General features: G+C 29.3%; 2 protein-coding genes across 2 annotated transcripts; both read right to left on the bottom strand.

The window, feature by feature from the left end:
- Window positions 1-7,507: 7,507 nt before the first annotated feature.
- On the bottom strand, window positions 7,508-8,538 carry LOC107417864 (uncharacterized). Its single transcript, XM_048471668.2, has 3 exons — window positions 8,470-8,538; window positions 8,107-8,322; window positions 7,508-7,696 (listed from the first exon to the last, which is right to left on the bottom strand). Exons 1-3 carry the CDS (start codon window positions 8,536-8,538, stop codon window positions 7,508-7,510), a joined length of 474 nt encoding a protein of 157 aa, XP_048327625.2.
- Window positions 8,539-9,238: 700 nt separating this feature from the next.
- LOC125420987 (uncharacterized protein At2g29880-like) lies at window positions 9,239-10,144 on the bottom strand. The gene is made up of 3 exons (XM_060816779.1): window positions 10,038-10,144; window positions 9,698-9,892; window positions 9,239-9,529 (listed from the first exon to the last, which is right to left on the bottom strand). Exons 1-3 carry the CDS (start codon window positions 10,119-10,121, stop codon window positions 9,239-9,241), a joined length of 570 nt encoding a protein of 189 aa, XP_060672762.1. The 5' UTR covers window positions 10,122-10,144.
- Between the last annotated feature and the right edge of the window lie 2,989 nt (window positions 10,145-13,133).

Here is a 13,133-nt window from a genome sequence, read left to right as displayed (position 1 = left end):
AGATTGGACTTACCACAGAATTCCTTACACAAAAAATACACTTCTATATACACCACCTTATCCCTCCCACCTTACTACAATTTAATTTCCATAAATTTGCAGCACTTCAAAATTAACAGGGAACTAGTGCAATATTATACATAAATATCCAACGTAGTATACAAAGAATTATAAGTTACAAATGAGTATGGAATTGTATACAACAAAGATAAAAATAAATATTACAAGATAGGAAGGAAAAGAAAGGAGAACTCCTCGGAATTCGACAACAACTAAACGTCAAGCTTGCCCCAAACGATCAACATCTAATAATTTGGGTCTAGGGGAACAAATTTAAAAACATGAGATGCTAATTATCTCAGTGAGTGACCCAATCTATTATACAATAATAATAATAATAGTATAACAATAAAATAAACTTAATAAATTAATAATCAATAAATAAATACGAAGCATTTGAAAGTAATATTTTTCTCTTAAAACCCTTACAATTCACTCAGTTGGAAATGTTTCCCTTTTAAAACATTTCACAAAACCCAAAATCTGTATACCCCGAAATCAAGAAATAATTAATTAAACAAATTGCAAATAAAATACAATAAATTAAAGATCTAAAATTTATAAATGAAATAAAAATAAAAATAAAAATGACTTTTATAACAATTACTAAATGGTAAATAAAATATTATAAACAGATAAAACAAAAATCACAATAAAATTCAAATTAAAATAATTCAAAAAATATTTAAATAAATAGAATAAATTAATTAATTAATTAAAGAAATATTAAATCAATTTAGAACATCTATTTGAAATAAGTGGTAAAGATATAAAGAAATCCATTTTAAATCATCAAATCAATTTAAATAATAAAATCATATTAACATGCATCTTAAAACATCAATCGAATTAAATGATAAAAGTACCATTACATACGTTTTAATTTAAATACAAATTTTAAGATATTTAAATAATAAAATCATAGTAAAATGCATCTTAAAACATCAATCGAATTAAATGATAAAAATACCATTACATACATTTTAATTTAAAAACAAATTTTAAAATATTTTGTTTGAAAATTCATGTCGAAAATATCCTGATGCGCTATACTATATACTAGTAATGCCCGATGGTGCCCAGCGTCTCAAAGAACCGCCTGATGGGGAGGTTATAGAGAGAAACCTGCATGCAGGCCGCCCTGATGTCCCAACAGCGGCAATGTTATAAACCTCAATCCCGGCCATGGAGGGGGCGGCTATGGCCAATATCAAAGTTACCTGCCCTCTATCCGATGGCAACCACGGAAGAATATAAACCTGTGCGCTCATCACATCTGCCCGTGCACTAATCACATCCACAACTAAGAAACACCGGTACTGTATAGGTGCGTCTAAAAACCAGTAAAATCATATGTTTTCCAAATCTCATAATTACCACTAGATTAAATACCTCTTTTCAAATCCATATTTCTTTAAACCATCATCGTAAATCCATCACGTAAAATCCATTCTCATAATCTCATTGATGCAAATATATCAAATTCCTAATGGCATAAAATCAATCCATTATATTTAAATACATAAAATATTTTTGAAGCATAATGCTTTAAAACAATATTTTCTCAAATTTCCAAAATCAATTTAAATCAATATATCTTTAAAACCATGTAAAATTCATACATAATTAACTTACACAATTCCTTAATACCATAAAATAAATTCCACAATTATTTCAATGCATAATAAATTTAAATAATTATTTTCCTTCAAATCCGAAAAATCAATCCATACCAAAAATAATATTTAAACCTCATGAAATCCTTATATTCTTAAAATCATATAATTACATTTATCAAACATCATAATTTCAACGTTTACTCAATAATTAAAAAAAATTAAATTCATAATTTCTCAAAAACTAAAACATTTCTTGATGCACAAATATTTTTAATCCATTCAATTTTGGCATTAAAATTTCAAATAGAATTTAATTAAATATTCAACACATAAAATATAATTTTCAAATATCTAATTAACACAAAATATTCATAATTTAACACTCGAAAATCAATTTGAAGGTGGATCACTCACCTCGAGCACACAATTCAATCAAGATCCTCCACGTGATCGATTTCACAATTAGCACGTGCTCCTTCGGGAGAACGGACCTGTGGTGGTCGGGATCTCGCCGGAAAGGTTTTGGATCTAATATCCTCGAATATTACAAACCATTGGAAGTTGGAGAAAAAGGACCTCAGATTTGAATTCAGGGAGGTCAAATTAGTACGAAAAGGTAGGAGGTGTCATCAGAAACTCGCCGGAGGTGGGTTTTCCGGTGAGCTACCATGGTCACTGGAATCCGCCACCACCGGTGGCGCGTCCGGTGGCCACTGGCCATGAAATTTGGTGGGGAGATAGATATGGTGATTGTAAGCCAATGGGACCGACGGTGAAGCAAACAAGGTCTGGTTTGAGAGAAATCGGCTGGAGAAGGAATCGGCATCGCCTTAGAAAATTGCCTTGATTCGGGAGCATCGGTGGTCGGCTGGCCATGAAAATCGGGTGGTCGGCTGGTTTCAGGTGGGTTTCCTGGGGGTGTGGCGCTTGTAGCAAGGTGATGGCCGAAAAGCGGTCAACCGGTGGTGGTCGATTTTCCCCCCTTTTCTCTCTCTTTCTCTCTCCTCTTTCTCTCTCCTTTCTCTCCCCGTCTCTTTCCCCCCTTCTTAGCCAATCAAAATGCCTCCCATGGTGTCACTGTGCACTCACGGGTTGGCCAAATTTTGACACGTGGTGACACTGTTCACACAATCACATATCGATGAATAGTAACTACTGTCTCGGAAAAACTTCACAGGTCCGTAACTTTCAAACCACATGTCCAAATTAGATGTGCCGTCGACAAGTACTTCACAACTATACATGAGTCAAAGCTCAATTTTGCAAGAATAAAAAGTCAACTACAGCACCCTCGAATAATTCGGACCTAAACCTGTTTTGCTCATAACTTTCAGAAGTAGCTCCATTTTTTATTTGCTACTAGTCTATGAACTTGGAAAGATGGGTACTTCACAACGGTGCCTCGGTCAATGCAGAAGTCCATCCGAATCAAAAAGTCAAAGTTTGACCCCTCCTGGTCAATGACGGTCAAACCGATCAACTTCAATTAACTTTAGAAAATTTTGATGTACTTCAATACAGGGTGTTACAAGAAGCATCACCTCTGTACCTTATTTTTAAAAAATTTTGTTTAATGTTATGTTTTATTTATATGTATATATATATATATATATATGTATATAAATATATATATATATATATATAAATTGGGGAATAAGTAGTTAATGAATTAGCATGGTACATACGATATAAAAATTAGGATTTGATATATCTTTGGATACCTAACTTATGATAACTAAGTAAGATTTACTCTTCAATGACATATTCTATAAATTAATGATATATCAATTATTTGTCCTCGTAAAATAAAAATTATTTTTAAGAGATTTCTTCTTAATAATTGTGTTATTAAATACTTAAAAAATTATTTAAAAAACTTGTTTATGTTAAAAAAGTGTTAAACGATGCTTTTTCAAAAAAATGTCATCTTTTATCCACATTTAGTGACGCTTTGTCAAAAAAAGTACCATCTATTCTAACATTTAGTGATACTTTTCACCTATTTTTACCTTTCATAATACTTTTTAAAAGTATGTTGTTCTAACATTTAGTGATGCTTTGGACAAGTGTCGTCTATTCCAAAATCTAACGATGCTTTTTAGAAAAAGCATCACTTATTTGCATATTTAGCAACACTGTTATCAAAATAGCGTCACCTTTTGTTTTTTGTTTCTTTTTTTTTTTTTTAATTTGAAAGTTCTTTTTAGTTTTGTCAAATTAGGAGTGTTTAATAGTTAGATTCATACAAAATAATTAATAGACAATGAAATTCAAAATAATATTTTCATAACAAACTAACATTTCAAATAAATTAATATTAACTCATATAATAATTTTATTATTTTAAAATTAATAATTTAATTGATAGTTAATACCTAGTTAATAGATAGTAAATAAAAATATGACAAATTTAATTATTTTGAAAATTTTAATAGATAGTTAATAAAAATATGAATCAAATATACTAAAATATTAATTAAATATGTTAATTAGCAATATAAAGCAAAATAATTAATCCCTTTATTTAATTTATTTGTGTTTCAATTTTAAATTAATCATTTTAAATTAATAAAAATTTGATAAAATTAACTATTTTATAATTTAAAAGCATTAGGCGATGCTTTTAATATCCAAAGCATTGCCTATTGTCTTAATTTTTGAAATTTTAATTAATTTGATATTTTATTCATATGTATATAAATATTAAATATATTAATTAATAATATGAAGCAAAATAATTAATATATTCATTTAGTTTATTTTTCATTAATTTGAAATTAATTTTTTTAATTATCAAAAGTTTGATAAAATTATTTTTTTTATATAATTTAAAAGGATTAGACCACACTTTTAATATAAAAAGCATCGCTTATTAAATTTTGATATTTTAGTTAATTTTATATTTTATTTATATGTTTATAAATATTAATAGATAGCTAATAAAAATATGATAAATTTAATTATTTTGAAAATGTTTGGGCTATGCTTTTCATGATAAAAGCATCGCCTATTTGTTTGAATTTTTCCTTTTAATTTTTTTACCCAATAAATGTACCATTAAGAATATGAATCAAATATACTAAAATATTATAAATAAGTAGAAATATATATATGAAAATAAATAAAATATTAAGCGAATTAATTTTTCTTTCAAAATTTACAATCATTTGCATTTGTCTTCAATTTTTTCAAATCTCACCGTTTGATATTTTAAAATCATCATTAATATTTACAAAAAAAATATTGGGTGCAATTTTTAATCCTTATCTTTTCACCAAGTACAAGCTCTAAAAGATTTAAGCTTTGCTGTGCTCTAAGAAGAGTTGAACAGTCGGGTTAGCTGAATTTTGTGGGTTTTGTTTTTTTTTTTTTTTTCCTTATTGTCGCCATCAGCAAGAATACATTCACTAGTTTTCTTTAATTTTGAATGGCGGTCGTGCTAGGTTCATAGGTGGGTTTCCTTTTTTGGCCTTTTTTTTTGGGGGGGGGGGGGGGGGGGGGGAGGCGCCGCGGGCTAAGTTGCTATAATTGCTGGATTTTTTGGTGTATTTATTGTTGGGTTGCTGTGTTGCTAGGTTGTATGGGTTGCAGGTGGAAAAAGCTTGGGTCATGGGTTTTTCTGCATATTAACTGGTGGATTTTTTTAATCTTGCTTGGGTTGATATTTTGTTTGCAATTTTACTTGGGATTGGGTTTTTTGTATTGATTTTGCTTAGGATTGAGATTTTATTTTTGATTTTGCATCAGGTTGGGGGTTTTCATTTTGATTTTGGTCGCTCTTTGTGTAGTGGATTGGGTAAGCACGACGACCGAAGTTTGCTCCATTGGATGACCAGCTTAGCCTCAAATTGTGTCAGATTTTGCATCTTTCGAAAAGGCACGCTTAATTTTATTTGAAGTATTATATGAGTTGGAATTTCATATTTAAAGTGAGCATTATTAGTTGTTAATTTGCATACTTTTTATCTTACACATATACTTCTTATCTAATATTATATTTAAATTGATGTTCGCAAATTTAGACTCTTAAGCAACCTAGGAACACCGAATGTGGTTACTATATCATGATGATGATGAGGGATATCATTAAGAAAAATGTATCTCGGCAAAACTTACGAACAATGGTAATTTTAACATTTTAATATAATTAATTACTTTATAATAATTAATATTTATTTATTTTGCATATGTTTTAATAATTTTTTCATGTGCAGTATGAGGGTATAATTTGGTCACAAGATAATGTCAGACAGTTTAGAGCTGAATGGGTATCAATTATGATCTCAAACATTTCATCTTAATAAGTATAATAGTTTAATTTCTTTTGTTTATACATAACTTGATAAAATACTAAAATTATTATATGAATTAATATTTAATTTATATGAAATATTATATTGTTATGCAAATATTAATTTGAGTTTTGTTATCTATCAATTATTTTGCATGAAACTAGCTATTAAACAATGCTAAATTTGACAAAATTAAAAGCACCATTCAAAATAAAAATAAAGAAAAGATGACATTGCTAAATCTTCAGCAATAGTCGACTTTTTTAAAAAACTATCAGCAATTGTTATGCATTTAGCGATGCTTTTTCAAAAAAGTATTGACTATTGTTACGCATTCAGCGATGCTTTTTTAAAAAATCGTCAGCTATTGTTATGCATTTAGCAATGGTTTTTTGAAAAAGTGTTAGCTAATGCTATTCATTTAGCGACACTTTTAAAAGAACGTCGGCTATTTATATATATTGCATAGCTTTTCTAAAAAAGTGTCAGCTATTTCTATATATTTAGTAATGCTTTTTTGAAAAAGCGTCAGCTATTTCTATACATTTATCAACACTTACAAAACATCAGTTTTTTTTTTTTTTTGATAATTTTAACAACATAATATCAGACAACGCTTTATTAAGCGTCAGCTTTTATTTCAAACAATGTATTAATTAGGTCGTTTGTCGTTGGTTTTCTTATAGTGATATATAGTGGACAATCTTTATATGTCAGCCATGTTATATTGAAGTATCGCACTTAGTAGAATAAAATTTATGTAGATATAGATGTACTCATATAGATATAGATGTTAGGTATGTGCATGTGTTTGTACCACAGAAAAAGACAGATGGGTTTTGGTATTGACTTGCCAAGTGGAGCCGCGAGTGAATCCTTAATTTAGAAGCTGACTTTATAACCGATACAAAGATAGAACCAAATAGACAAAACAAGGCCCACAAATTCCTCTTCCTTAAAGAGATCACAATCGTGTAAGCATAAATTAAGCTGTCTTGTAACATGTTAATTTACTTGCAAATGTAGAGGGGTGTATTCAATTAGGAATTTAATGGATTTTAAAAGAGTTAAAATGTTTGATGGAACTCATGGATTTACTTAGAATTCAAAAAACTCCACATGGATTTTATCACAATTCTATATGGAATTTAATGAAGTTTATGAGACTTATATTATAGACTTTAATAGATTTTGATGGAATTCGAATGATTTTAAATATTTTTATATAATTTATTTTATTATTTTAGTGAATAATATCACTTATTCTATACTATAAGCATAGTTTCTTTTTTTTTTTTAATCATACCATTAGCATTGTTGAATATTTATGATATCGAACAAATTAACAAATATTAACAAATAGGCAAACAACATATACATGAATATTAAACTTTAATAATATTATCCTTAAAATATTTTAAAAAAAACATTGTCAAGATAAATTAAAATAAAAGTAGATAAATATATCAAATAGTCTTATATCATCTCTATTATTATTTTTATTGTACGCAAAATTTTATTTAAAAAAAAAAAAACTCATTGCTCATTACTTTGATTTCTTGCATTTTGGACATCCACCCACATATTTGAAGCCATTGTAGTTCTCCATTCATTAGCATTCTCTCGTTGTTGCTCTTGACTTTCAAGCAGCTCTTCAAAATTATTTTCTTCAGTTTCTTGTGTTAATAACGATGATGGAGATTCATCATTTGGCTCTATAGGAAACTCATCAGAGCAACATTCCTTGCGAAGAAAATTGTGCAATCCTGCACAAGCTAAAACTAGCTCTGCTTGTGTTTTAAATGGAAATGGAGGTACAGACTTAAAAATTGTGAATCTAGATTTGAATATACCAAATATCCTCTCAATTACGTTTCTTAAAGAAGAGTGACGGAGATTGAACAATTCAGCTGCAGTTTCGGGATGACGACCTGGACCAGAAAAATCTTGCAAATGGTATCGAACCCCTCTAAATGGAGCTAAAAATTGTCGACGATTTGGAAATCCACAATCCACAAGAAAATATTTACCTAAAAATATAAGATATTAATTATTAATTCATAAATATTATTTTGTAAAAATTAGTACATATTGAAAAATATATATAATAAAAATATATATATACCTTGTGGCACTTTAAGTCCATTCCTCCTTGATAAAGCATCATGTAGTAATTTTGAATCATGAGCCGAACCCTCCCATCCACTAAGCACGTATATGAACTCCAAATCAAAGTTACAAGCTGCTAATACATTTTGTGAAATTTTTCCATGGCGATTACGATAACTACTTACATCACGACCTTTTACTGTTGCTGGTATATGTGTGCCATCAATAGCTCCAATACAATCCTAAAAGAAATAATAAATTTTATAACTAACATAAAATATAAGGTGTTCTGAATAATAATTACAACACTAATAATAACAAAACTATAACAATAATGACAATAATTATTATTACTAAAAAAATAAATAGGTAAAACATTCATTACTTACCTTAAAGTAAGGGTAAAATCTTGTATGTTCTCTTATTTTACTTGGCACTGTAGATTTTGGTTTAACCATCATATCTGATGCTATTGTGTTCAAAGCCCTCAAAACTTTGTTGAAGTTTTTGCTCATTGTGAAATGTGATCGACTAAATGTTTCACGAGTCATACGATAGCGAGAATTTTGACCTATAATAAGTAAAAATGTTGCAAGCATTTCTTCAATGCAAATGAATCTTGTATCCTGTAAATATGTTTTTTCTCTAATAATTTTACATAACTTCAAAAACACATTAGGATACATCCTATAGAGTTGCCGAAAATGTTGAGGATCTTCTTTCAATACTTTATGAATATAATTATACCCTTTAGGAGTGATTGGTTGTCGAGCCAGTGAACGTTCGATATATTCATCACATATGCTAATCATTAGTGCATCTAATACCTCAAGTATTGCTTGAATTGCCAACAACATTAATTTAATGGTTTCATAAAATTCTTCATCTTCTTGTGTATCTCTTTCTCCCAGTTCTTCCCGTTCCATTTTCTCTATTAATCTAAGACATAACATCAAATATTATTAGAAAATATGAAATGTCATAAAAAATAATAATATCAGGAAGGGAAAAAAAAATCTTTAATGAAAAATTCAATTCAATACAAATTGAACAATAAAGCAAATGAAAAAATTCACTTAAACAAACTAGAGAGAAAAATATATCAAAACAAAAAACCTATTTCATAAAATAGTTATAGCTAAATATATGTTTTAACACTCATTCCATATTAAATGATATCCATTCTGAGCGCTCTTCAGGTAACATCTTCAAGAATGCATCTTTAACTCCCATTTTCTGAATCAATGCAAGTGCTTTATAGCGACCAATGTTATCTAAATTTGGAGTTTCCTTAATAGCATTCCAAATATCATTCTTTTTCTCCTTTTCACTAATTGCCTTTTCCCTTTTCTCTATTAGGTTATACATACCTCGAATTTCAGTGGCAATTTTTCCAATCGAGTCCAAACCATGAGAAAGTTTTTCTAGAAGATCAACTCGAGTGGCATTCTGATCAAATGAACGAGTATTTCCTTCATATTCATTTCTAGTTCACTTTCTTTGAACAACATTTTCCATGGGAACTTCTAAATTTGGATCGAACTCTGACATTGATGGTTCATTATGTCCAGGTGAAGGTGCTTGGCATGATGGATCGAGTTGAGTTGGAACATATACCTTGTTAATCTCATCATATACATAGTCATCTATCCTACCATGTGTACTTTCATCTTGTCCATAAATTCTTGCATCTGTATCGTCTCCCAATCCAATAGAGTTTTTTCCAATGGCAGTTCCATTTCCAACAGCAATTTTTAAATCCTCAAAGTCAGCAAAAGTGTCTGTTCGAAGGTGTTTCTGGTTTGGATGAGACTGTAAAAAAAATAAAACAAAATAAAATAAATACAATATTTTGTTAACATATAAAAATACAAAAAAAATATATCTATATATATATATAGATATATATAAGATATAATAATATAAAATACATTCTTATGAAAATTTATAACCTCACCTTAAAGTAATTATCCCATATTTCATCTGTGGCAGTGAATCTTTGTGTGGTTGCATCCCATCCAAAACCAGAGTTGAAACGCATGAGTTGAGAAAATGTTTGATAACGCGTTTTATACCATTTCAAGCGACTCTGATATTGAGTATAATTTTATTACATCCAAGTGCTTCATTTAGCTTAGGAAGTATCTTACTTTCCACAGTTAGTTTGCTAAATACACCATTATTATCACATATTACTCTCTTGTGAGGTCCATGTGTTATATGCAGTTTTACCTTTTCGTTGTGAATCTCCCATTGTAACAATGAATATCTAAATATAAAGCCCATGAATAGTTGAATCACATTTATATATATATATATATATATATATATATATTATAAATTAAACATATAATAAACAAGATCAAAATATTCACATTCTAACTCATCAAAATATAAAATCAGATTAAAAATATTTAATAAATCATATTAGATTCATAATGCATTTTAAAAGACTATTAACTACAACCAAACAATAATGTATTTTTCTAATTTTTTCTGAAATTATATATATATATATATGCATGAACATGTAGTACTATAGCATAGTATATATTTTTTAAGTGCAAGTAGGCAGTAATATTTTCGTAACAAATAATAATAATGATGGAACACTAAACATGGTTAGCCATTTACAGTGAAACAGAAACCAAAACACAATTTTTTGGAGAAGTGGGTTAAATTAGTACAAGAAGTATATATATATATATAACAATAATAATGATGGAACACCAATTCAGTCACTCATAGTGAAAACGGTAACCAAAGCACAAATTCTTAGGGAAGTGTGTTTAATTAAGTACAAGAAACTATATATTATAATATAAATTTATTAATTGATAGAAAATTGTGTGGCTAGCTTTTGACTCATAGTGGAAACGGTAACCAAAGCACAAATTCTTGGGGAAGTGTGTTTCATTAAGTACAAGAAACTATATATATATATATATATATATATATATATATATATATATATATTATAATATTAATTTATTAATTGATAGAAAATTGTGTGGCTAGCTTTTGACGTGAACACTCATTGTGCCTAATCCACAACTCTTTTTTTTTTTTTTCAAAGCTATATAAATTTATTAATTGATGGAAAATTGTGAGGCTAGCTTCAGACATACACATTTATTATGCCTAATCTACCAACCATTTTTTTCCTTTCTTCAGAGACGTGATCATCCCTATCCATCTGTTTCCTTTTTTTATTTTTTATTTTTTTTTTTTGGGTACAAAGAAAATACACTGATTAGAGATGATCTTTACCCTCCTGAAAACTAACCCCCGCAAAATTTTTATCATCTGGCAGTTGTTTCTATGCTCTTGCTTTGGTCTGTGTGTGTGTTTGGGGGGGGGGGGGGGGGGGGGGGGGGGGGGGAGGGGGGGGGGGGGGGGGGGGGTTAGGGCTTTCGTCTATCTGTTTATGGCTCAAGGAAGAAGGGGGGCTGTGCTGGAAAAGATCGATGGAGATTATGTATAAAGATGGTGGACATGTACTGTTAATAATGTTTCAAAAGAACAAGTTAATTGGCACTAAAGTACGGCTTCACAACCTTCTGTTTCTTTTTACACTAGGGCTAAACATATATACAACATATATGAATATATTTACAATAGCAGATAGCAGATAACAGATACGTTCCTTAGAAATTTTCTCACTTTTTTTTTTTTTTTAACTCAAAACTTCTCACTTGAAATTCAAAACTTTCACAACATTGATTTGGGTTTTTATCAAACAATAGAAGAATAATGCGAAAAAAGCAGAAAAATTGAATCATACCCAAAAAATCAGATCAACCAAGGAAGCACGGGGAGAGAACCCACAGAAAAGATCGTTGTTTTGGTTACCGTCAGTTCGCCAGTTTTGTTCGACTGTTCATCCAGCGGGTTGGGTTTGTCCGTCTATTCTTCGTTCTTCGTTCTGTCTCAAAGCAAGGTCTCACTCAATGTTTTGTGTTTTACAATCCGATGAAATCTTTGGGGTGGGGACTGGATTTGTGAAAGGCTTGAGTATTTATATCTAATGTCTCAAAATCCAATCAAATCCATCAATTTATAAAATCCTTCTACGTTAATGATTTTTTGAATACCAATAAATTTTTATGGACTTTTAAAAAGTCATAATTGAATAACATCAGATTTATATAGATTCTATAAAATTCTGAATTGAATACCCTAATATTTTAATGGATTCCATAAAAATCTTAATTGGATACCTTTGGACTTTTAAAATCTTTTAAAGTCTATTAAATTCCTAATCGAATACACCCCCTGTAGTTTCATCTTCTCCTTTATCGTGCCAGTTCTTTCGAATCACAATTACTCAATCACCGTTGGTTGTCAATTTGGAATAAAATTCCATATCAAAAAGCAATGGAGGGAAAAAAAAAAAAAAAAAAAACTGATTTTTCATTTCCCAATCAAATATATTCTAAAGAATATTAAGCAATTCCATCAAATTATATGCGGCATTAGTATTTGCCAAATCGGGAGCACCTTCTCGTTATCATCAATGGATTTGAAACTCTTTTTTTGGTGTGCGCCTACAGATTTGAATTCTTTTTTTATCGTAAACAACCATATTCTAAAAAAAAAAAAAAAAAAAAAAATTTGACTTTCACGTGCACTCTTAGCATAGATGCATTTTAAATTTTATATTTTCTTGCAACTTTAGTGATTTTACTCTAGAAAATGTTTTTTAATTGCATATTTGGTGTTTTATATGATATTCTGATTCGGTTAGGCTTTTGCATCGTTGAAAAACTCTCCCTCTCCTAACTTAAGAATTAGAGCACTCTAAACCTTGTATTTAAAATAAGAAGGTAAAATAATTTATTTTTCATATTTATTGGAAGTGAAGGATTCGATATCCTGACCCTTTATGTGTTGGAAAGACACCGGTTTGTTTCTTAGGGGACCATTTCTCTTGTTTTGGTTGACAAAGAGGAAAAGGAACTAATTCTGTTTATTTTATATCCAAACTAAAAAGATAGCATCATTTATTTATTGATATATATTGGGAGGGGAGGATTCAACATCTTGATCCTTT

The sequence above is a fragment of the Ziziphus jujuba genome, chromosome 4 (assembly GCF_031755915.1).
Source record: "Ziziphus jujuba cultivar Dongzao chromosome 4, ASM3175591v1".
Lineage (NCBI taxonomy): Eukaryota > Viridiplantae > Streptophyta > Magnoliopsida > Rosales > Rhamnaceae > Ziziphus > Ziziphus jujuba.
This window is presented reverse-complemented; position numbering and strand designations above follow the sequence as displayed.